Here is a 23,828-nt window from a genome sequence, read left to right on the forward strand (position 1 = left end):
TCCGTAGCTGACTTTTTTCTTAACCACAAAGTTCAGGTCAGCTCAATTTAATTTATATATCCACAAATCACAACAGTAGTGGGTCTGACCCTACAGTAATACAGAGACCCCCTATGAGCAAGCACTTACTTGGAAGTGGGAAGGAAAAACTCCCTTTTAACAGGAAGAAACTCCCGTAGTGCACAGTGAAAATGTGAGCTCAGGAAGTAGAGCAGCCCATCATCTAATTTGAAGGTTGGTGGTTGGATACCTGGTTCCTCCAGTCTGAATGCCAAATACGGTTGGGCAACATGCTAACCCAATGTTGCTTTCAAGTGCATCAGTGTGAATGTTAGAACTCAAGCACAGAAAAAAGTGCGTGTATGAACGGGTACATGAAGCCTACTGTAGAAAGAGCTTTGAGCGCTCAGGTAGAGTAGAGGAAGAACCAGTCCATTTACCATAACTTCAGTACAATAATAAAAGGAAGAAGCAGACAATTCAAATGCTATGTATTTTTATTTACCTGAAACCACAACCTCAGTAATGCATGGTAACCATTACAAGTCTTCAATAATGATCGTCTTTTGTTTTGTTTTTTTAAAATATGGTTACTATTGTTCTTCAACCAGGTTTCGCTGAAGAGTTTCTACCGTCCCTTCCCCCGAATTAGATCACAGTTTTACAGCAGTTCATAAGGATACATTATCAGAATTATACAGAGGCAATAAGAAAACAGAACACTGTTGTATTGCAGGATTACCAATGAATCAGTGTCAGTCTGTTGTACTCATCGCAAAAGACTTCTTCAAAGTAAATGGGTCAGTGATCAGCCTACAGTAGGAGTAAAATTCAAATGACCAAAGTACAGTCAAGTTTAGCATCACTCATTTATCCACATTAATATTGTGCAAATTACCCAAACCATTACAATAAAAACAGTGATTTTTGCAATATATCTTAATGTTATCTGACTATAATACATTAGAATCTATAAATACAAACTGCAAAGCCTACATACAGCTGAAACGCATGCATGAATGTTCCTATTTTTTACACTGATGTAGACCTAAGACCATTCAACCCAGTGTTTTAAAGATTCTCTATGTGACAAGCTACCATGGAAGTTGGAAATATGTTCATCATGCAAGAGGGATCGTTGAGGCCGTTAAGAAGTTCCCTGCACACAAAACATAAGTGTTGATGATTTAGCAACTGCACGCGGAGGTACAAGTGTCTCGAGAAGTATGTGGTCACGTGTCGTGATGCATTGGGCAAAAGGAGCTAGGATAAGCTCCCAAATCCTTTTGAAGTACATCCTTACATATTTGGTCTCATTACTGTAAAACGTGTCCTAATTATTTACTTTTTTCCCTGTCTGCACAACGGTACATACTGCTGGTCATCATGGTGTCTGAGGTGTGTGAAGCCAGAGTGAGTGGACACCCTGGGTTGTAGGATGGCTGCAACTTTAGAGGCTACTCTTATATACGAAGCATTTATGAGAGCCAACCTAAAAAAGGAAGAGGAAAAACAGTTAGCACAAAACTCTTAAAAATGGTGACAAGTATTCCCATTATTTGTTACACTGTACATTTTCTACCACAAGAGGATTTCGTGAACATAAGCAAGTGTGAGAGGGGTGAAAAGAACAGCACTCGGTGGCATTCACAGTAGTGGCATGTGGCCAAAGTCAAGTTGTTCTGTTTGTCTATGTACTGGTAGTCCTTAAAGACTCCCTTGCATCCCTTCAGTTACTCGTATGCTTCCCAATTTAATAACAAGACACCCATTCGTTTTGTTTTATAAGAGTCTTCTCTTGTTAATTTAGCATATCTGGAAATGGATACTCACTCTAGTGACAGGGTGGCCAGTGGTAGGCATTGAGGGGGAGAAAGGAGAGAAAGAAAAAAAAAAAAAAAAGCACACAGCTGTTAAGAGGAACACGCACAAGCACGAATAAACCCAGGCTTCAAAACACATGCTAATGATGGGCTTTTCTCACATCAGAATTTCCAAACAGTGATGCTTAAGATGAGTGTAGACTGAATAGGCTCTGATCCAACGAGTACAGACTACTGTAAAGCATGGTATACCAAACATAAACTAAGTCCCCTAAAGAATAGTCTAAGAGTCAAACACACAGGTTCTTATGCCATGAATAGCTCATGCCTGCAATGTTGTGCCAAGAAAACCGAAGCATTCACATGTCTGAAATGGTCTGTATTCAAGTATTATATGCACATACAAAAAATGGATATGAATAATATTGAATATCATGGGTCTATATTGTATTAAATAAAGACAGAAAACACTTGATTCAAAGGGTTCATGAGTGTATTTTTCTTAAAGTAAAAAAACAAAAATGACAACATTTGGGCGTTTTTTAATTTGTAATCCAAAGTCCATTCATTGGAGCAGCTGCTGTATTAGTATTCTTCCTTAAAATTTTAATATTATGATCCTTTGAATCAAACGCCATGGAGATGGTAGTCACCTTACAACATCCCCACCCAGTTCTGTCTCAGAACACACACACAAATAAAGTTAATGTCACAAATCAACACAAAATATATTCTTTAAAATGTTAGAGGGACGAGAGATTTTGTTCGTTGTTTTCTGCACAAGCAAATAGGGGCACACCTCAGATGTTACGCTTTAGCAAGACTGTTGAGGAAAAGTATCTCAAGATGAGCAAAAGAAAAATCTTATATTGAGGTAGCTGTGCTCTGCCCAGTGCAGAAAAACTTACTGAAAAACTTTCGATCATTATAGTTAAAAAAAACAAAAAACATCTATGAAGTTAATTTTCGCTCTAACATGGGGGACCATACACAATTAAATTAGAATGAGAAACACATACAGTTCATGCTTTGTCACAGGACATGCGGCTTTTGTTTATCAAAGGTTTTCTTTTGTTGTCTTTTTTTGTTGTTAGCTAAGCATTCAAATGTTTCACTCCCAAACCTTCCCCCCCGTCCTTGTCTGCCACATGGAGCTCGTCCTCTCTGAAAGAGTTCTGAGTTTATACTGAAGACACAATGGTAAACATCAGAAAATAAATCAAGGCGGTATGTCTAAGCCACGCTGGTCAAACAATTTACAAAGCCATAAAAAAAGTTGCATAAAATAGTGTTCAGTCTCTGTACAGATCAAATTATTTCTGATATCCTAATTTTCCTTTTCATCAAGAGGGAAACAAAACAAAAAAAACCCGAATTTTGCTGTTTATACTGTAGTGACACAGGACATGTTATTCCCACCATCATTGAAATATGAACCATAAAGGCAATATTGACATGAACAAAAATAATAACTGGCAACGGTACATTTTCTTTCACACCAGCAACAAAAAAAGTCCACAGCTATGGGAGTGATGGTCTTCTAACACTCACATTTAAAGCCTCACCCATTCATTATTCCTATACCACCTCAAAACAGACGTCTTCTCAGTGTTAACATTTTATATTATTTGTTATGTGTCAAAGTTGGTCCTTTCTCTTACGCACGTGGTGGCACGCAGAGGCACACACACTAACTCTACAAATGCACACACACACGCACTAGCTACGCACATTACAGAAGGCAGAGAGAGAAGAGGAGAGGGAAAGAGGGAAGTGATGGCAGTGGGTGGGGAATGGAAAAGTCGAGGTTGTGCTCAAGTCAGTCAGGACCAGAACATGTCGGCCATGTTAGTGTCGCAGCTGTAGATCCAGAGGACCAACGGGAGGGAAATGGCCACAAAGGGCCACGAGATTCCCTCCATACATGCAGACAGGGAGCAGCCTTTGGAGTTGGCAGGCTTCTCCAGGTCTTTACCGGGCTCCAGGTAGTTCCTGGCAGCAAACTTGAGCAGTTCGTCCAGTAGAATGACAGGGAGCGAGATCTTGAGCACCATAAGCCACTGGGTCAGATTCAGGGGTGTGATCTGGAAAATGATCTGGAAAAGAAGAAACAACAGAAACAGCAATGAACAAAGTAACAGAATTAGGAAATTTGCCAACACAGCAATGTTTCTTTTCTTGTGCTCTGCATCCAGATGACAGTAAAATAAAACTCTTTGTGTCAAAATGAAAAATAATGCTCACTGGCAGAGGTTCCACATAGAGGATGAGGAAGTGAAGGGACATGGAGAGGCAGATGGCTCCCAGCAGCCACACGTTCTCCCACGGAGGCATCCGCAGCAGGGACTGGTTCTCTGACACGCTGTGAGGAACACAGACAAATGGTGATGGTTGTTAAAAAGTCACTCACTCGAAAAGAAAAACTCATGAATCTTTATTTCCCAACATCTCACACACACACACACACACACACACACACACACACGGAGAGTGAACGTAAAAGAGGAGCTGAAGATCAACAGCTGGGAAAGATGCCTAACCTATTAAGGGCATTGCACATCTCAATCGTGACCAGTACAGACAGGGCCATGGTCATGGGGTAAGGAGACTCAAACACTTTGCAGTCCATGCCCTGGTAGTCTGGATTTTCTGGACCACACTGCAGAAAATGGCTCTAAGAGGCAGAAAGAAAAAAAAGATCAGCAACGTTCTCCAACAGAAGAATCTGGCATATTAAAGTGCAGCAAATTAGCATGATAGCGTTATTAAGCTCTACCAGCTGGTAAAAGGTGATCCTTGGTCCATCCTCAGCTGCAACAAACCACCAGGCAGCAGCACCAACAGTGGCAGCACCAACATAACCTGACGCACACAAAGAAAAAATCATTCCTACACAGACAATGGCACAGATGCTCATGAAACAGCAATTAAAACTTAAACATATAGGAGTAGCAGCAGCCGTCTTGCAAATTATTTGCTGTATACAGTATAAAGCAGAGTATCACATGCGCATATGTACACTCTTTGATTTTCACTACTTACATCCAATAGCTAGGTATCTGAAGAAAAGCCATCCAGAGATGAGCGGCTCACGAGCATTGCGTGGAGGCTTATTCATGATGTCCAAGTCTGGTGGGTTGAAACCTAGAGCGGTGGCAGGCAAACCATCAGTCACCAGGTTGACCCAGAGCAGTTGGACGGGAATGAGAGCTTCAGGAAAGCCCAGAGCTGCAGTCAGAAAGATGCTGCACAAAAAAAAGAGGAATGACAAATGATCAAGTGCCCTAAAACCATAATGTGTGTTTATTTCAGAAGAATGAAGTGTGTTTGTAAAAGCAAGTCATTCTCACCAGACAACTTCGCCCACATTTGAGGAGATGAGGTATCTGATAAACTGCTTCATGTTGTTATAAATGGCTCTTCCTTCCTCAACTGCAGCAACAATGGTGGAAAAGTTGTCATCAGCCAGCACCATCTCAGAGGCGGTCTTGGCCACAGCTGTACCCGAGCCCATGGCAATGCCAATCTCAGCCTTCTTCAGAGCAGGGGCGTCATTTACACCATCACCAGTCTGAGGAGAGAATGAAAAGCAGGACAGGAAAATATTCAGAGTTTTATAGTCTGAAATAAATGACTCGTCTGAAATGAAATGAAACTCGTCTTTATCCAAGTGCTCCTTTAATCTAAGCAAAAAAAAGGGAAAAACAGCAGAAAACTGTGACAAAGCCAAAAGGTATAAGACATTAAAAATCTAGAAAAGAAATGGCACGGTTGGTTTTAGATGCTTTCGTGCATGCATGACTGAAGAACACCATTTTTTCTTACCATAGCTGTGATCTCATCATAGGACTGCAGATACTCAACAATCTTGGATTTATGTGAAGGCTCAACCCGTGCAAAGCAGCGAGCCTTGACCACAGCCTCTCTCTGCTGCGCAGGTGACAGATCATCAAACTCTCGGCCAGTGAAAGCCATGCTGGAAACGTCATCATCTTCTCTAAAAATACCAATGCGCCTGCAAATAGCCACAGCCGTCCCTGGAATATACATGAGAACGCAGTAATTATTACTTCAGGCGTCTGGGAAAGAAACAAGCTGGTTAAGCCGTATTTGCCATGTTTTTTTATTATCTGTAGAGTAGCAGAGTGTTCTGATTTGTTTCGCTTTTAATTTTTCAGATACAACTGTCACATACCCTTGTTGTCTCCGGTAATCATAATTACTCGGATGCCAGCGAGACGACAGAGCCTAACAGAGGCTGCCACCTCTGCCCTGGGAGGATCCAGCATGCCCACGCAACCCACAAATGTCAGATCAGTCTGCAAGATAAGAAAATCACAGATTAAGGAACTTTAAAAAAACAAAAAAAACAAAAAACTGCTTTCAGATAATAAAGTGATCCGATCCATCTGCTTCAGCTCTCACCTCATACTCGATAAATCGAGAGGAGTCATCTAACATCAGCTCATGTTTGTTCAGGGGATTATCTCGTGTGGCCAGAGCCAGACAGCGCAGGGTGTCCCTGCCCGTTCCATACTCTCTGATCACAGACATTAGCTTTTCCTTGATTCCAGGGGTCATGGGTACCTTGTTACTGCCTACACGAACGTGCATGCACCTGTCAATCACTCCCTCAGGAGCACCCTATGAACAGGAACAAATCAGTTAATGAGAAAGGCAAAGACCAACCTCTAAGATAATAATTTAACATGCAGCTGTGTCAAGGCTTCAAATCCTGTAATAATGCATAGTAGTTGCATTTCTTACCTTCACAAACATCTTGCCAACTGAGGAGCGTGCTTTGTTAGGAGTACAGTACACAGACATAGACTTCCTGTCTCTGGAAAATTCCAAGGTAAACTCTTTCTTCATCAGCTGCTTGATCACCTAAATATGCAACAAAACCAAACCACCAATAAGAATTTCTCTAATAAAGTGAAAAGCTGTACATTTTTGCACACTGACAGAGAAGGAAAAGCAGACTTAAAGCATTCAATTACATACAGAATTGCAGGCGTTGGCTCGCTCAACCCTGGAGAGGCCTTTCACGTCTGTATCAAACACGTTCATCTTCTCAACCAGGCATGTGAGAGCCGTCTCTGTGGCCTCACCCACCTTCTCGTACACACCTTTGGCCTGGGAAGAAGAAAAAACAACCAATGTTAATCTTTTATGTGGAAATTGCCACACAAAACATGTAAATGTCATTTCAAGGATCAAGAACCATTAATACTGCAAACCTCATTGAAGTCCAGCGAGGAATCATTACAGAGAGCACAGATAGAGGCCAGCTCCACCAACGCATCATACTGGGAACATTTGACTGTTTTTCCATCATGGAATCTAAACAAAAAAATAAAAAATATCAGAGGAACAGTTAGGAAACTCACATTTGCAGAAATAGAAATTTAGCATTTATGTCTATCTTGCTATAAGATGCCCCAAATAAAACTTAGAGGCATAGAAGAAGACTGAATACTCACACTTGTCCATCTGGGGCATATGTGGAGCCGCTAACGGTGAATTCCTTTAATGAACAGTGATCGCCCTCTGCCCGATCAATGATAAACATCTAGAGGAACAAAAGAAACATTTTTGAATTTATTATAATATTTGAAACACACATAACATATTTATTGTCTGTATAAATAACTTTTGGCTGCTCCCTTTAGGGGGTCGCTTCCGTCTCCCTGCTAGGGATTAGAGATACAGTGAGATGGATAGATCATCAAGTAACTTTCAGGGTTTCTGCAGTTCTGAATGTAAGAGGTACAATAAAAAAAAGAAAAGAAAAACAGCAACAGACATGTCCTTTTTCACACTACATCCACAAACCACCTCTGAGGTCTTCACCCTTTCCTCAACATCCTTTGTCCAATACATCCACCAACCCATCTCAACCTTACTTCTGTAACTCTTTTCTCCAAAATGCTCAACCTAAGCCGTCTTTCTGATGTACTCATTTCATCGCTCCCAATGAAAAACTCAACGTCTTCCACTATCACGTCCAGCTCCTCCTGTCCAATGTGTGCAATGCTGTATTCATTACATTATAACTCGAGTATCAAAGTCCGAAGATGGCAAAGGGGGAAAGCTGAGAGACTGATGCACACTGCATCCAGCAGATGGCATCAGACTACAATCGACATCAAAGAAACCTTCAGTCCACTCTAACATTGAACAGAGTGTAATGATGAAATGGTGAGCCAAAGCAGACACCACAAAGGGCTTTGATGGGAGGGTTCAATAAATGTCATCTTACAACAAGTTAGGACTCCACACAGGGATTCTTTGCCTAACACATAATTACAGCCTATAAATATTGCTTAAACATAAAATTAATATGGCAAAAATGTCAGAAAACAAGAGCAAGGATAACATGAGAGGAAACAAAGAGGTTTTCAGGCAGATAGCACTAGCTCTGTTAGGAATGTCATTCAGAAGTGTGCATTAATTCAAACATACATGGATTATTCATTCCACATTTGCCCCAAACTGAGAGGAGCAGAACAAAGCTGCTCAGGGGATGAAAATAGAAATATCTGAATAAAATGATGAGCTGGCATTATGGCTGCACTATCCTCAGGCACTAGCAAGACTTCAAAAGGCAGTGACGTCACTGGCTGTCCTACACAAAACACAAGAACAAGAAAAGGGCACTGCACTGAAGAGAAGCCTTCGGTCACTCATGGCAGCAAATTTCAGTAGTGCCCTAGTTGGACAGCAGCATCTTGGCCACTGCAGAGGTAGCTTGCAGAAAATTAAAGGATGAGCAAGGGATAGAGACACAGGGGCAGCCGAAAGAGACACAAGGTCAGTTACGCAACTCTACTGGTTTTGCTGCAAGTGACTAACTACTGCATACTGATCAGCATGCTGCCTGAATGAGGGTGGGGGCTGAGAGCACTGAAAAAGATGGAAGGAAAAGGGGGGAAGAATACATATTCTGCTGTACTACAACAGACTGTAAAAAGATGCAGTATAAAATTATTCATGCACTAATAAGGGATGAAAAAAAAAAAAGAAACACCTGTAATTCTGAATCTCATTTCATCCCCAAATATGTAAAACTCAATTCTTTCATTGTGTTATTGTTAGCCATTCAGCCCGAGTAGGCTTTATTGCTCAGTAAATCACTATGTTTAAAGACGAATTGGGGGAATTTTACAGTCAAACAGTGACACAGTGTTTAGTTAATATTACCACAATTCAGTACTAGTTGCTGGGTTCAGAGTCCAGAAAATATTAGGAAACTCCGCATTAAGTTATGTTCACTCAACATAATCACATAATGTTTAATTACAGTGGTATACCATTTAACAGATCCACAGTGAGGCATTTTTAGCACATAAAAACCAATCTACAGAGATTCCAACCAGTTTTCCTCAGTGTGGACTTAGCAGTAACCCCAAAACCAAACTCAGATTCGCTGATGTGCCTAGATGTTGGTGTGACAAAAATACATTAAATCCACTAAAGATACACTACGATCCATCTTCCTTCCGTCATGCACTCAAAACGACTGCCCACTGTTTTCTTACCCTGCACACAGACATCTGATTGGTCGTCAGTGTGCCAGTCTTGTCGGAACAGATGACAGATGTACAGCCAAGGGTCTCTACAGAGGGCAAACTGCGGACAATAGCATTCTTCTTGGCCATACGCCGTGTTCCTAAAGCCAAGCAGGTAGTGATGACAGCCGGCAGCCCTGCAAAACAGCAACAGCGGAGCCACAGCAGAAAAGAGGATTATTAAATGATGAAAATTCTTTAGTCGTCTCGTGAAGTAGTGGAAAATGAAGCAAGCATATCAAGGACAGAACTACATTTGCAAATGTCCAGCTTACCCTCAGGAATTGCAGCTACTGCAAGAGCCACAGCAATCTTGAAGTAATAGACAGCACCTCGGATCCAGGAACCTCCATGAACCGGGTCGTTGAAATGTCCAATATTGATGATCCACACAGCAATGCAGATCAGTGAAATAACCTTGAATTAAAAATTTATTTTTTATTTAAAGATCTTTTAATATCAAATGGAATAAACATTAGATTTTTATTCATTTATTTTTAAAAAAGCAAAACAATGCAATTTAAATAACCTTGGAGAGTTGCTGCCCAAACTCATCAAGCTTCTGCTGCAGGGGTGTACGCTCCTGCTCCGTTGTAGCCATCTCATCTCGGATTTTGCCAATCTCCGTGTTGCCAGCTGTGGCAACCACCACACCGACAGCCTTACCAGCTGCAATGTTGGTACCCTGGTGGAGTAATGAGGGAAAATAAAGAGGCAGTAGAAAACTAAAAATCTTAAGACAGTTTTTCCCCTTTGTCAATAACTACTTCTCTGAGACCGGTTAGAGACGCACAGAAGTAACTTTTATAAACAAATTTCAAAAACAGACGCTTAAAATGTAAATAGCAGCACACTGTTGCTTTTATAGGTGTGCTCTGGGTGATAGAAAAGATGGAAAGGAGGAATCATGCTCCCCCTCAAAAAAAAAAAAAGCGTAAAAGTGTAAAATGACACCAAACCACCTAAGATGGTCTAGTGAGTGACTCACTGAAAACAGCATGTTCTTCTTGTCCTGGTTGACAGCACGCGGGTCAGGCACTGGGTCTGTGTGTTTGATCACAGACACAGACTCTCCTGCAGGTAGAGGAAAACAAAAGATAAGAGAACGGGAAGCAGACGCACAGTTTCTACACAGCAGAGCATGTAGTGGTACTTGTGATGGTTGGTTGACATTTTGGGCAGATATGTGCAGAAAAGGCTTTGCAGCTGACTGAGCAGGCCCGACAATTATCAAATACTGCAATTCCACTGCCTTTCAAACCCCTCATCTGATGTGTGTATGTCTCTGTGTGTAATCAACTGTGCAAGACTGCACATTTTCTGATAGAGTAAGGCAGGGAGCATTTGACAGGCGGCATGGCCATGAATGGGGAAGGAAAGAGGGGAGAAAAATAGCTCAAACACTAAAATATCCCATGGAATTTGCTACCAATTAAGGCAGCGGAGCAAGACAAGCGATTTAAGGACTTGGTTCACATAAACTCTTCTCCCCTACATTTTCCATCCTTCAATATTCTCCCCTTCTATTTTTCTTTCCATCTACCTCATTGTCCAATTATCCACCCACAGAATCATCCATTTACCTTTTATTCACATCACTCATTTTTGTCACAGCTGAGCAGCCATGACAACTAAGTGCAATGAAATGTGCAGAAAAGGAGACAAGGTGCTTATTCCTGCTGTTACATGTCTGGGTTGATCAAAAGGTCAGAGGTAGCTGGGCGAAAAAATAAATTAAAAAAAAAAAAGCAGCAATGCGTGAACAAGAAAGAAACCATAAAATATAAAGCTATGGAAAAGCATTAAAAGATGGTGGTATATGTACAATCACTCTTTGTGGGTACGACACAGAGCTCACAAATACAAAGTAAATATTTAAAAAAGCAAATGGCTGAACTCTGAAATTACCTGTAAGAATCGACTGGTCTACCCTCAGTGTGGTTGACTTGATAGAAGTGAGCCTGATGTCTGCAGGCACTTTATCGCCGACTGTGGAGAGAAACAAAACAGGATATAACTAAGTACCTCTTAACAACTTAAATGCATCTTTGAATGGGACTGACAACTAATGAATAGATACTTTGAACAATGCAACTTACAAAAGCAGTTTTGTAATTATCCGATGCAACATTATGCTGAGGCATGCACATACCCCACATGTAAAAATACTCTACTAAATTTAGAGTATTTTATCATGAAAAGGAAAACCTGGGTTAAAAGCTATAAATAAATATTAATCACCACACACAAATGCTAAACACATGAACTGCCATGTTATCCCATCTCATGCTCCCTGGGAGTAATAAAATAATCAAACTCAAGCCTGAGAGCGCCATGAATTCAAAAATGATTAATGTTCCACTCATCTCCTGCACAGGATGCAAGTAGATCGTGGCTCATTTTTTCCACTAACACCGGGCTTCAGTGAGCCCCAGTAACACGATCACAAAATGCAAATACACACCAAATTTCAAACTAGTGTTTTCTCTGAATAAATACAGTAAGTACAATTAAAGCAACAGACTTATTAGCAACCACTACTTTGTATGATTTCCTCATGCAGGTGGGTCTGATCTGCAAAGACTTACTGAACGTTTCAGGGATGAGGCTGGAAATACAAACATTTAAAAAGTCTTACTAGACTTGTGCTTCAGGTATCAAACTTCACCTTAAAAATGTTTTTTAAATTAAATGTTTGTGTTTTTTTTTTAAAGCCACTTTGGATTCAAATATACACTAACACTATTTTCATCATGCACTAAAACATCACATGGCCTAAAAGTGTAAAGGTAAAAGCAATGACCCAGAAGCTCTTAATAGACCCCTGGATAATGGAGAGTGATGACAGACTTGTAAACCAACCCTTAGGCCTGCGGTACCCTTCAGAGAAGAGGAAGAGAAAAAGGATGTAGGAGAGGAATGGGAAAAGGGATTAGATGAGTCCTGCAAACCACACATCCAAAAATGGGAAAACTATTTTGATCAGTTGAAAACATGCAGCTGGATTTGAAGAGGGGGATAGTAAAAAAGTTTTTTTAAGCAAGGAAAACCCGTTTTACGTCAGATAAGCTGAAATAGAAACAAATATGACATGTCCTTGCATACAGATAGCTCGTTAATTCAGACAAGTCTCGTGAGTTGGTGACAGCTTTTGCCACCAACAGAATTAAGCGAGGAAATTCTACTTAAAACTAAACCAATATAAGCTGATCACCACACCATTTCACATCATGTGTACAGCGCACAATTCATATAAAAATGTTATTACTGTAGCGTGTTAATGCTGGGTTCATGTTAAGTGTAATGCTCGTGGACTGCACCAGCTGTACTACCAAATTTGGTTCTGTAGTTGTCCAAACACTGTCAAAATCCTTATCATCGTCACCTGCGTGCAAACGAAATACCATTAACAGATATGAGACAGTGAAGAAGATGAACAAGTGCAGTATGGGGGAGGACAAAAAAGAAATTAGGAACTGTAGTCACTGGAAATATTAGAAGGCCCTGTGGGACTTTTAAAACTCACTAATTAGAAAACCTCCTACCTTAGGCAAGGCAAGGCAAGTTTATTTGTATAGCACAATTCAACAACAAGGTGATTCAAAGTGCTTTACAGAGACATTAGAAACAAGAACAAATAAAAAGCATGATTTAAAATTGAATAAAACAAGCAAATAAACTAACTAACTAATTAACAAACAAACAAACAAATAAACAACAGTATATAAAATCAAAACAGATAAAATCAGAACAGTAGATAAAATCAGTAGTTAAATGTAAGTTTTGAAATTTAAGCTTAAAGTGTGGGTTTGGTGCTTTATTCAAACGCAGCTGAGAACAGGTGAGTCTTCAACCTGGATTTAAATAAACTGAGTGTTTCAGCTGATCTGAGGCTTTCTGGGAGTTTGTTCCAGATATAAGGAGCATAAAAGCTGAATGCAGCTTCTCCGTGTCTGGTTCTGACTCTGGGAACTGATAAAAGACCGGATCCAGATGACCTGAGGGATCTGGATGGTTCATACTGGGTCAGGAGGTCATTGATGTATTTTGGTCCTAAACCATTCAGAGCTTTATAGGCCAGCATCAGAACTTTAAAGTCTATCCTCTGACGGACAGGCAGCCAGTGTAAGGACCTCAGAGCTGGACTGATGTGGTCCACTTTTTTGGTCTTAGTGAGGACTCGAGCAGCAGAGTTCTGAATGAGCTGTAGTTGTCTGACTGATTTTTTTAGGTAGACCTGTAAAGATGCTGTTACAGTAATCAAGCCTACTAAAGATGAATGCATGGACTAGTTTTTCCAGGTCCTGTTGAGACATCAGATCTTTTATCCTTGATATATTCTTGAGGTGACAGTAAGCTGACTTTGTTATTGTCTTAATGTGTTTTTCTAAGTTTAGGTCTGCATCCATCACTACACCCAAATTTCTCGCCTGGTTTGTGGTTTTTAGATGTATAGATTGAAGTTCTCTGGTGACCTGTAATCGTTTTTCTTTGGCGCCAAAGACTATTACCTCAGTTTTGTTTTTGTTTAGCTGGAGAAAATTGTGGCACAACCAGTCATTGATTTCCTCAATGCATTTACCAAGAGCCTGTACAGGGCCTCGGTCTCCTGGTGACATTGTGATATATATTTGTGTGTCATCTGCATAGCTGTGATAGTTTATTTTGTTGTTACCTTAGAGTAACAGTGAAGCATGTCGCTATTTTCAATCCACTGGTGTATACTAGGAATAAGGTCACAGCAAGCAGACTAACCCACTTTCACAGACAATACACAGAATACTCTGCCTACAACCACAGACTATAAATGCTATTCAACAGTAAGACCCTTAACTGCATACATTACCCAATGACGATGTACAATATGTTCATCATCATGGCAAGCTTGCTTATCTGGGAATTGTGATCGTATTTTAATTCCAAAAGGAAAAGCATGCATTAGTTAATATTAGGTCGATAAGCATAAACTGCAGTTAACAGTGCCTCTGTGCAGTGGCTGTTTCCTTTTGTTAAGAGTAATTACTCTAAATATTTTTCAATTATCTACAAAACAAAATTTGCTGCAGTCACCCAGGACTGCAGCTGTATAAACTTAGAGGCATTTTATTTTTTCCAGAGTGGACAGCCCCTGGGATTGGGACCCCCTTCCTTTCCCTTGTGAACAAAAGGGTTTTATCTGTATTATCTGCTCCCTCGAGTGCAGGACAAATGTCAGGCAGCAACTTAACCGATTAGGCCACATCAGTTTCTAAAGACAGAAGCTGTTTTCAGACACTATTCAGGGTCTGTGTTCCCACTTTCCAACCTTATCGTGGACCAAAACCATGATTCAATGTGACTTTAAAATATAGCCTGAATTTCAGGATGTATGAATCTGTCTGTAATCAAGACAACAAGCACCCACTCACAGGGGGTCCAGTGAGGGCTGTATATTTTCTCTCCCAGTGACTCAGACTCTCTGATGTGCTAGCACGTAGGCTTCCAGTCTCCTGGGACCTTTCATGAGTTCATCCACCTCCCCAATGACTTCTACTTCTTTTAAGAATTTGGGGGGGGGAAAAATTCAAGACAACCCCTAAGGACACACAAACACAGGACATTGTCCATTCATGTAATGTTTAGTAAGTTACAACAATGGATCAATACTTTTGTCAACTTTTCTGTTCTCCTTAATTTATTCCTCTTCCTCTCTCGTGGCCAAAAATCAACAAAGAAATACCTAGGGGTGATGACAATAAACAGGCCATCCTGCACTCCTGAAAGAGAGAGGAAATCTGGCCATCTGGAGCAGAAATTATTCATCAAATTGAATCTGTATCTTTTCTACATGTTACATCCTGTCTAGTCTCTTCCTCTGGGCTAAAACACATTAATGGTGACCACTGGCCAAAGGCTGGGGTTAAAACTGTAAGTCAATGAGAACAGAGCTGATGGGTTTTATATGTCAAGAAAGAAAAAAACAAAACAAAGAATTGTCTCTTACGTCAGTCGAGTGCAGAAAGCAAATAAAACCAGTACATTAACGCAGGAAACGAAGTACGCAGTTAAGAGAACAAAGCCTATAAAATAAATCAGCTGCTGCTACACTGACACCAATGTGTTTCCATTTCAAAAAGATTTTAACGGGAAAGTTGATCTCTAACAAGATGAGCATTTTAGCAGTTAATCTCCATCTACACCAACAGCCATCATGTTTTTTGGCATGCCCTGATTCAGATGTTAAAAATAGTTCAAGCCCTCCATTCCACATTTTTAATCAATCATTAACCAAAAAATGAAAAAGAAAGATGCAAGTTGAATTTTGTGTAAATAACAGGTCAGTAATTGCATCAGCAAACTCTTGTTTACATTCCTCAGTGAGGTCTGCCCCACAGTTTGAGTACACTGGTACAAACTAACACACCTGAAAATATTTATGATGGAAAACGGTGAAACGCACAGGCTAACTGTTTGTTCAATGTGTGCTTATCACACCAATTTTTTTTAATAGGACAATTTCCAGAGTGATTTTAAGGAGTTTTACGTCAGCCTTTCTGGCCTGATACATTTTTTTTTATTTATTTTTTTAAGTAGGAGAAAGACTCCACTCACACTGGAAAATGCAACAATGACTGTTGGGTAAACCAATTTTTTTCCTTCCCCATTTGCTAACTTCTGCTCAGAGTTGATTTCAAACTACCACCATGTTAATCAGTCACTGTTGTGGCTGCATTTTTAATATAATGGATGGCCAGTGTGTTTAGCCTGAATTTTGCATATCAGAGCTCCATAAAACATCAACTCATTCTACCAATTTGTGTTTACTGCTTTCAGTTTTGAATGTTGATATATCGGAGACATTTTTAATGTTTGCTTTCACAGTAGTTTTAGAAAAGCAAGGGCATCCAGTAACAGCTTGCTCTTCTCAGTAGCAGCAGCTATACCCAGACAATGCCAGATCCTGACCCTCTTGCTCACAAAAATTACTCAGACTGGATTTTTGTTTAATATCAGCTGTGAGACAATTTAATTTAATAATGAATAACTAACTAGTGTTTCTATTGAGACAATTTTGAGATAGAAACTGCTCTTATGGATTATAGTGAGTGAAAAGAGAGCAAGAGTGAGAAAAAAATGTCTATACAAATGACAGACTGCAAGGCACAAAACCAGAGCAATTCACACACTCAGCACACACTTCAGCTTAGCATTTCACAACTGGTCTGACAAAGCATCTGAGATTGTGAAAGAAAGATATAAACCACATGCACCCCAGTCCAGCAGGGTACTTTGCAACTGACATTATACCCATCACTATCCTGTTTTATAACACATACAACTTACTGGTTTCACCAACACTGATAACAAAAACATATGCACACAATTCGTTAATCATGTTATTGTCAGTACTCAAGGAACCATTTATCTCATTAATGGCCACGCAAACATCCTGTTATCACAGACCCTAAATCACACTGATCTAACTGCATTGATAAAGCTTGCAAAGTGGGCTGTTTGAATTAGTGACCGTCCCACTAAAATGTCAGATTTGCTGAATGTTAATAATTGTTGAATATATGGTTAAAGTACTTCATACTTATCTTTAGTGGATCTATTCAGGTCATGTCAGACAGGCAGAAGCAATTACATTTTGGTTTATCTTCACTCATTTTGTCATGATATGATGGATGCATTTGTAACTTATCATATCATGACAAAATGAGTGAAGAGTGGCAAATTTTAAAAAATAAAAACAAAAAGTGAATATAATCCATCAGGTTATACTGGGATTTAGGGCTGTGCAATATGACCAAAATCTCATATCCCAATATAAGAATTCTATCGTCCCGATAACAATATAAATCACAAAAATTGTAACATTTTCTGTAAATTCTGTGAATCTCGGGCAGCTTGACTTGCGGGAAGTGTTTCCAGCTGCGCGTCATGTAGCTGGAGTCGAGTGTTTTAACCGATATATGAAACTATACATTTTTAGACATAAGTTGTAAAGGCCGCCGTTTGTGCCGTAGTGTGGTTATATAAAATATAAGCGAAAGAGAGAACTTTAAGAAATTAATATAGCCACTACAGTGACCATCAAAACGATGAAAAAATATTGACGTAAACAGTTTATTTTGCGACACCACGAAACAAACGATAGCGTAAAATGAAACAGACGTTTTTATATTGTCATCTGATATATATCGTTATATCGAACAGCCCTACTGGGATAGTTTTTCAAGTACAAATCTGTCAGAGCACAGCACAGCATTTACTTTAGAGGCAGTGGATCCTCATTCATTCTACAACCGTTCTGTAAGCTTGTGATAAACATTACAGACACACTCCGCTAAGCTTTCCTCTGGAATAAAGGGAAAAAAATATACAACCCAAGACAGAGTACAAGAACAAAGATAAAAAGAGACCAAATGAAGTCTTGGTAAGAAAACACACAACACAGAGTAATGAGGAGCAGTGACGCAAAACGCATAAACATGTGTGGCTCTATCCAAGCTGAGGTCAGCCAACTAACGCTCAGTAACAGATTGAACCGCTGCTCTTGTATTGCATAATTTACTTGATACTACAATTATTCTGAAATAGTCTAGGGAGATAAACAGGATGAGAGATCAGCTGTGTGTCTACATGTTGAACACTGTAAAAAGCACATCATAACTGGTTATGTTTACAGAGCTGTAATCATCTTATGTTTAACAATAGCACATGACTGCTGGACTACAGCCATGCTTTTAAACAGCTTTAAGTTTTTAGATAAGAATTACCAATACTGCATGCAATCAGTTTAAAAAAGGAAACTAAAACCAGATACTGATGTAGACCAATCAATAGGAAATTACATTCTATCCTGTTAGAAAAGCATGGTGAAAAAAAAAACATGAATAAATCTAACAATCGTTATGTTGCTTTGCACTTCCTGTTGCGATTTCAATGACCTGAACCAAAGCGACAAAAAGATGAAAAATTTCTCACAATATATCCTGAACAGTGTGTTTAATTTTGTTGTTTGCTTTTTTTCATGACAAGCTGGCAGCATCTAACAACATCTGGAATATTATTTTATATTAGTGTACACCTGATATTTTTAGTCTTACCTGCCACCTCCACAATGTCCCCAGGCACAATGTCCCTTGCCTTGATTCTCTGGACACTCTTCCTATCCTGGCGGTACACCTTCCCCATCTCTGGCTCATACTCCTTAAGGGCTTCGATGGCATTTTCTGCATTTCGTTCCTTAAAAGTAGAAACAGGAATTCGACTTAAAAACAAGCTAGCACCACACATGCAGCTCAGAGGCTGAGGATGAAAAGGGAGGTGAAACTAAAACGACTCTCGGATAGTCAGTGTACAGCTATTCACAATGTACATAATGGAGAGTTATCTTTATGTAAGCAAACCGACAAAGTGAACCAGGAGAGGAAGTGAAGCAGAGTAAACACTGCGGTGTTGCAAAAGGCTGAAATAGTAGGAATGCTACATTTTCAGAAGTGAAACACTTTACAGTTACCTTCAAAGGACCCCTAATTTATGTAAAACTGTCCTTATTTTAAATACTACAGCTGCATTTTTACATCAGTTTTCCCAAATATTCCTTTCAGTCTCACCATTTTCCTTCCTTACCATTCTTCACTTTTCTTTGTCTGGCCGATCGCTTACAGACTGCATAGTTTGAGTGGCAACTCTTAACATAGCGGTAAGTAGGCTGCACATGAATAGACATAACAAGACCAGGCACATAAGTTATGACCTTTGTAAGGGAGCACAGAAAAATGGATACAAAGCTCTTAAAATGGCTGCCAGTAAAGGTGAGGCCAGTTAAGGGAAGCTAAGCAACATATACAAAACTACAGGCGCCAAACCACCACCAACATGATAAGCAGCAAACAGATCACCCTTCCATTCTACATCATTCATAGTGGCTTTGTAGGAATAAGCAAAGGCAAACAGGCACTTAACAGCTCACCATTTACACAAGCCTAAGCAGGACTGTTCAACGAACATTTACTTTTACAGGCAATCCAGCGGAGATACACTCGCCTACCAGGTGTCTTTGACGAAATATAGTGTGGTGTGGTTTATAATCACATAAATAAATCAAAATAGTAATTTGGAATTTTATCCCCAGGTGGCTTTAACAAGCAAATGTGCAGTTTGGATTACATCAGCACCGAGTGAGAGAAGAAAACCTATTTAACAAAACGCCTGATCTTTCAATCCTGACCCCAGGGAAGAAGTTAATTTGTCTACAGATATTAAGCGCAGTTTATCATGAAGGGCTACCCCTAGTTGTTCCTCAGACATTGATAATCCTTTGATAAAATTAAATAAGAAGCCAATAAAACATTATGTCTGGTAGGTTATGTTTTCTTCATTTCTGAAATGTTGTTTGGATCTTACAAAAACAAAACAAAAAACAGGCAATATCAGGAAAAAAAATCCAAACTAGTCTTGATGTAGTCTAACAACTAATACTAGGAATACAAGGGTTGATGGAGAGGGGACAGATTTATTCTGACTGCAAAGCATACGTAGGATGAGACGACAGGAAGAAGTGCAAATAAGTTGTCAGATAATCTGAATAATGGAGACTGGTAATCTGATCAAACCTTCTTTGTCCATAACATTATTAGTTTCCTCTTAAGAGAGACTTCTACAAGCTACACAACATCTATGCATATTTTTGTGATATTAAGCTTTTTAATGGCACGATGAATAACTGGCAAGACAGAAACTGGTAGGGGAAAAAAAAAAACTACTCCCTGCTCACCCCACTAAGCACCATTTAGTAGATTTGGTTAAAATCTAAGCTAAGTGTGATGTTATGTGGAAAACCTATCTGCTTACAAGGAAGCCGAGTATTCATAACAGTACATGAAAATTTCACTCAGGTAGCCAAGTTTTAATGACCCATGTGAAGTCAGATTCAAAACTGCAATTTCGTTTACCTGCCAAACTCCTACAATGGCATTTGCGATGAGAATAAGGAGGATAACAAAAGGTTCCACAAAGGCTGTAACGGTTTCTTCTCCCTCTTCAAACCAGGCCAGGACCTGCAGACAAAACAGAAATTAAGGGAATCAAACACAATGCAAGCAATTTATATTTAAGTGTGAGCTATAAGTAACACTAAAGTCCCTGGCCTGGGATGATATGGCATATTTTTACCCAAGAACACCCAGTAATGAATATTCTAGCATATGTCAGAAAAAGTATTTACACAGAATTATATTTTAGATTATTCACTGAAGTTGTATCATTTGAGTTTACTTTGTTTCACAGAGTTGCAAGAATGTTGACTCGAGTAGAACAAGCTTGCAGGCTTGATGGTGAAGATGCCTAAATTCACAAAACCTGCCCCTTTACAACCAAATCAAAATACAAAGGACTTTTGAAATCACAACATGAAACAGAAAATATCAGAGCTGAACACCACATTGCGTCATTCACATGAATGGAGAAAAGGGAGGTGAAAAGGTCACAGCTATTTTCAGCTGATTGTCTATTTAATGGCCCAAGACAAATAGCTCCACAAGCGCAGTGACTCCAGCTTTATGTCACATGAAATGCTACAACCCTTTTATAGAACAAATATTATAAAAGAACTCAATAAATCAATTAAATGTGAGAAACCAGCAAACATAACCTCACAGCCAAACAAAATTAAACAAGTCAAACTGTGGCTTACACTGAATATTTATTTATGATCAGTTACTTACAATTTGGACTTGAGGCCTTTCAATCAACTTTCTGGACAATAGTAATTGTCAGGTTCATGTTGTTATTTCCTTACACTGTTTGCCATGAACTTTGCCTGTTGGTGGAGTTGTGGTAGAATCTCACTTTGCCTTAATAGTGGTTGGAAAAATTATTTTAATCATCAATAATCATTTAAAATTTTATACCAAGCCAGCTTCTGACAGCATTGCGAACGGGGCCAAGTGTGTGAGAGGGTATTAATCACTTTCCCTTCTTTTAGAAACTGTGCCAGGAGAGAAGTGTGTCAACTGCCTCTCTCCTACTCCAACCTATTTCAACACTGCCAATCAAACATCAAATTTAGACTTTATACTAAAGAAATTTACACTCCACCCATCAGTTCCTGAATGTTTTAATGTAACATCTAACAAATGTCTGCATATAACTTCATATTCACACTGAAGTAAATGTGTCTGCATGTGGTGTGACTGAGAGAAGGCCGAGTACTACAGCTGATGATTTATAAGCTCTGAAAAGCATAGCTGGCTGTTGTCACCATGCCTTGGTGTCTCAGGATAGTCTGAGCCAATGGGAGAGTGGCCAATCCTTGAGTAGAAGCAGAGCCACAGGATACTCAACCTACCACTGTGTCAAGCATACTCTACGCTGGGGATCGCCACTTATTGGTGGTAAGAATATAAAGCATTCAGAAGTTATGTTTGTTCATACCGGACAACTAATGACTCCAAATATTAGTCCTCGCTATACTGTAGCAGTATGTTACCAGTAAAATCAATCACCACTGAAGTATACCGACTTCTCATGTGTCTGTCGCCTTCTCTCTTTATAACAGCCAAGTGTTTGCTGCTCTTGTCAACAACACGCCACGCATTCAGACTTGTTACAGTGCCAGATTCACCCATTCTCAAACTGCCTCAGCGTCAGTGCTCCTTTTGAATTACAGACTTCTGGAGCATTGATGTGTTAACAGAATCTCTATAAAAACAACATGCTTGAAGAAGCCACGATAATTTATGATTAGCTTCAAGAGCAATGCCGTGTTTGCACAGAATCAGAAAAAAGAAAAATATGAATCTGGGTTTTGTCACCAGACAAATTCTGGGTGACTTTCTTTTCTTATTTTGAACAGTTTTCTTCCTAAGCTATAATCTGCACAGAATCAATTGCAAAATGATAACTATATACAATGTGTAGGCTGACAAAGCTGAACTGTGGAGAGAAAAGGGGGAAAAAAGCTTTCTAAACTCATCACTGAGCGGTTGAAAGAAGGATGGTGGTAGAAATGAACATAAATGATGTTCAACTGGCTGAAAGCCAAGTTTTAGTATTACATTTTGTACTAAGTAATCAGTCTTGAGGCGAGAGAGTGCTTCTATTCAAGTATTCCATATGAATGACTCACTATTCTATCATTAAAATACTGCCAGTGTACAAGTGTCACATCCTCTTCACTGATTATTACCACTATGAATAGCCAGTATTGTCTGAAAGACCACTGCACACATCACCCGCACTGCTAACATAACATGTGTTATACTTACAAACGATATGCAGGCAGCAAGTAAAAGGATCCTCACAAGCAAATCTTCGAACTGTTCAATCACTAGTGCCCAAAGTGATTTACCTGGGGAGGGTTAACATCAAACTTAAGTGTGATACATTTTAAACATATGCATGTCATCCCCCCCCCAAAGCATCCAGAATGGTTCACTCACCCTCCTCCGCTGGTAGTTCTGTAGATCATCCCATTCATAACGAAGGCAAAAAAGGTGGACAAGCAGTTAAAGTTAAGCAGTTGATACATAATAGCATATTTCAGCACAAGTGAAGTACATCAACAGCCAATGATACTGTAGTAGGATGATAAAGACAAGTTGCTCATAAAATTGGTCACAGAAGAGATGGTTTCCAGTATTTCAACATGCACATGGTGACGTAAGCTTCCTTTTTGCTCTTTCGCCTGTTACATATCTGGAGCCATGGGCCATAACGCGGCGCCGGGAGAATAGCTTCTTGTTTTTGAACAAACCTATGTAAACCAGCTCCTTACCGTTTGGCCCATATCGTTCCCGTTGTTTCTTCACTTCTTCTAAACTCAGACCCGTGCTTTCGTTCACATTAAAAAAGCTGTAAACTTCTTCCACCGTCTTTGTGTGTGCGTTGTCCATGGTGAATGGCCACTTGAGGACACCGCTTAGTTGGCTGGTTCCAACCTCAACCTATCAAGGTGGGTTTTCTAACTCCCCCTCCTTCGGTGTCACCGTAATTGAAATTTAAAAATAGATATATATTTAAGCGGAAACCCACAGCGGTGAGTGTTACGAGCTAAGTAGTTCCAACACAGGATAGCGCGGCGCACAGGTGTGCGGCGAGAGTGGACAAATTAGCGGCTCCCGGGCTAGCGAGCGGCTAACTGGCTAAAGCTAGCTAACTATTGCCTCTGGTCCTTTGGCTCTGCTTGAATTCGCCGGCTTTGCTTCGCTAGCTGCCTCGTGAGACCTTGGAGAAAAAAACCATATCAACGCTGCTGTCTCAGCTGGATGTTGTTAATGTTGTCCCTTTCATTTAAAACAGCGACTCCCGGAAAAATTGCGTCCGAATGGATGATTTAAACATGTGGGTAAGTTGCAGCTTGGCTCCCGTCGCCCGCTTTGCCTGTGTGTTGCGGAATCAGCAGCGTCCTCATCAGCACCAATAGCGTTTCTTCTCGAATGCGGTG

General features: G+C 39.9%; 1 protein-coding gene across 3 annotated transcripts; it reads right to left on the minus strand.

Annotated features, from left to right (window-relative positions):
• Positions 1–479: 479 nt before the first annotated feature.
• On the minus strand, positions 480–23,828 carry atp2a2b (ATPase sarcoplasmic/endoplasmic reticulum Ca2+ transporting 2b). Of its 3 annotated transcripts, none has more exons than XR_014921393.1 (24): positions 23,160–23,828; positions 22,825–22,842; positions 22,651–22,733; positions 20,338–20,442; positions 18,487–18,625; positions 11,303–11,383; positions 10,383–10,468; positions 9,924–10,079; positions 9,670–9,811; positions 9,365–9,531; positions 7,307–7,395; positions 7,064–7,166; positions 6,828–6,959; positions 6,591–6,710; positions 6,249–6,467; positions 6,019–6,142; positions 5,649–5,860; positions 5,174–5,394; positions 4,866–5,068; positions 4,600–4,685; positions 4,364–4,497; positions 4,068–4,185; positions 1,834–3,919; positions 480–1,492 (listed from the first exon to the last, which is right to left on the minus strand). XR_014921393.1 is itself a non-coding variant. In XM_085463470.1 (24 exons), exons 1-24 carry the CDS (start codon positions 23,275–23,277, stop codon positions 1,479–1,481), a joined length of 2,991 nt encoding a protein of 996 aa, XP_085319596.1. In that variant the 5' UTR covers positions 23,278–23,828; the 3' UTR covers positions 480–1,478. The 3 variants fall into 3 exon arrangements, 2 of the variants coding, with proteins under 2 accessions (XP_085319596.1, XP_085319595.1); XM_085463470.1 differs by having other exon boundaries at positions 3,799–3,919; XM_085463469.1 differs by having other exon boundaries at positions 480–3,919.

Source organism: Copadichromis virginalis, linkage group LG7 (genome assembly GCF_057382275.1).
Source record: "Copadichromis virginalis isolate Kocher_CV1m ecotype Utaka linkage group LG7, C_Virginalis_male_GT1.1, whole genome shotgun sequence".
NCBI classification, from domain to species: Eukaryota; Metazoa; Chordata; class Actinopteri; order Cichliformes; family Cichlidae; genus Copadichromis; species Copadichromis virginalis.

What these genes read in the sequence shown, in the direction of transcription:
- atp2a2b (XM_085463469.1), bottom strand. Translation starts at nt 23,277, where the DNA reads ATGGACAACGCACACACAAAGACGGTGGAAGAAGTTTACAGCTTTTTT. An exon ending in CCATTGTAGGAGTTTGGCAG is followed by an intron (nt 18,626 to 20,337) that starts GTAAACGAAATT and finishes TCTACTTTTAAG; the next exon opens with GAACGAAATGCAGAAAATGC. An exon ending in AGACCAGTCGATTCTTACAG is followed by an intron (nt 10,469 to 11,302) that starts GTAATTTCAGAG and finishes CTCTACCTGCAG; the next exon opens with GAGAGTCTGTGTCTGTGATC.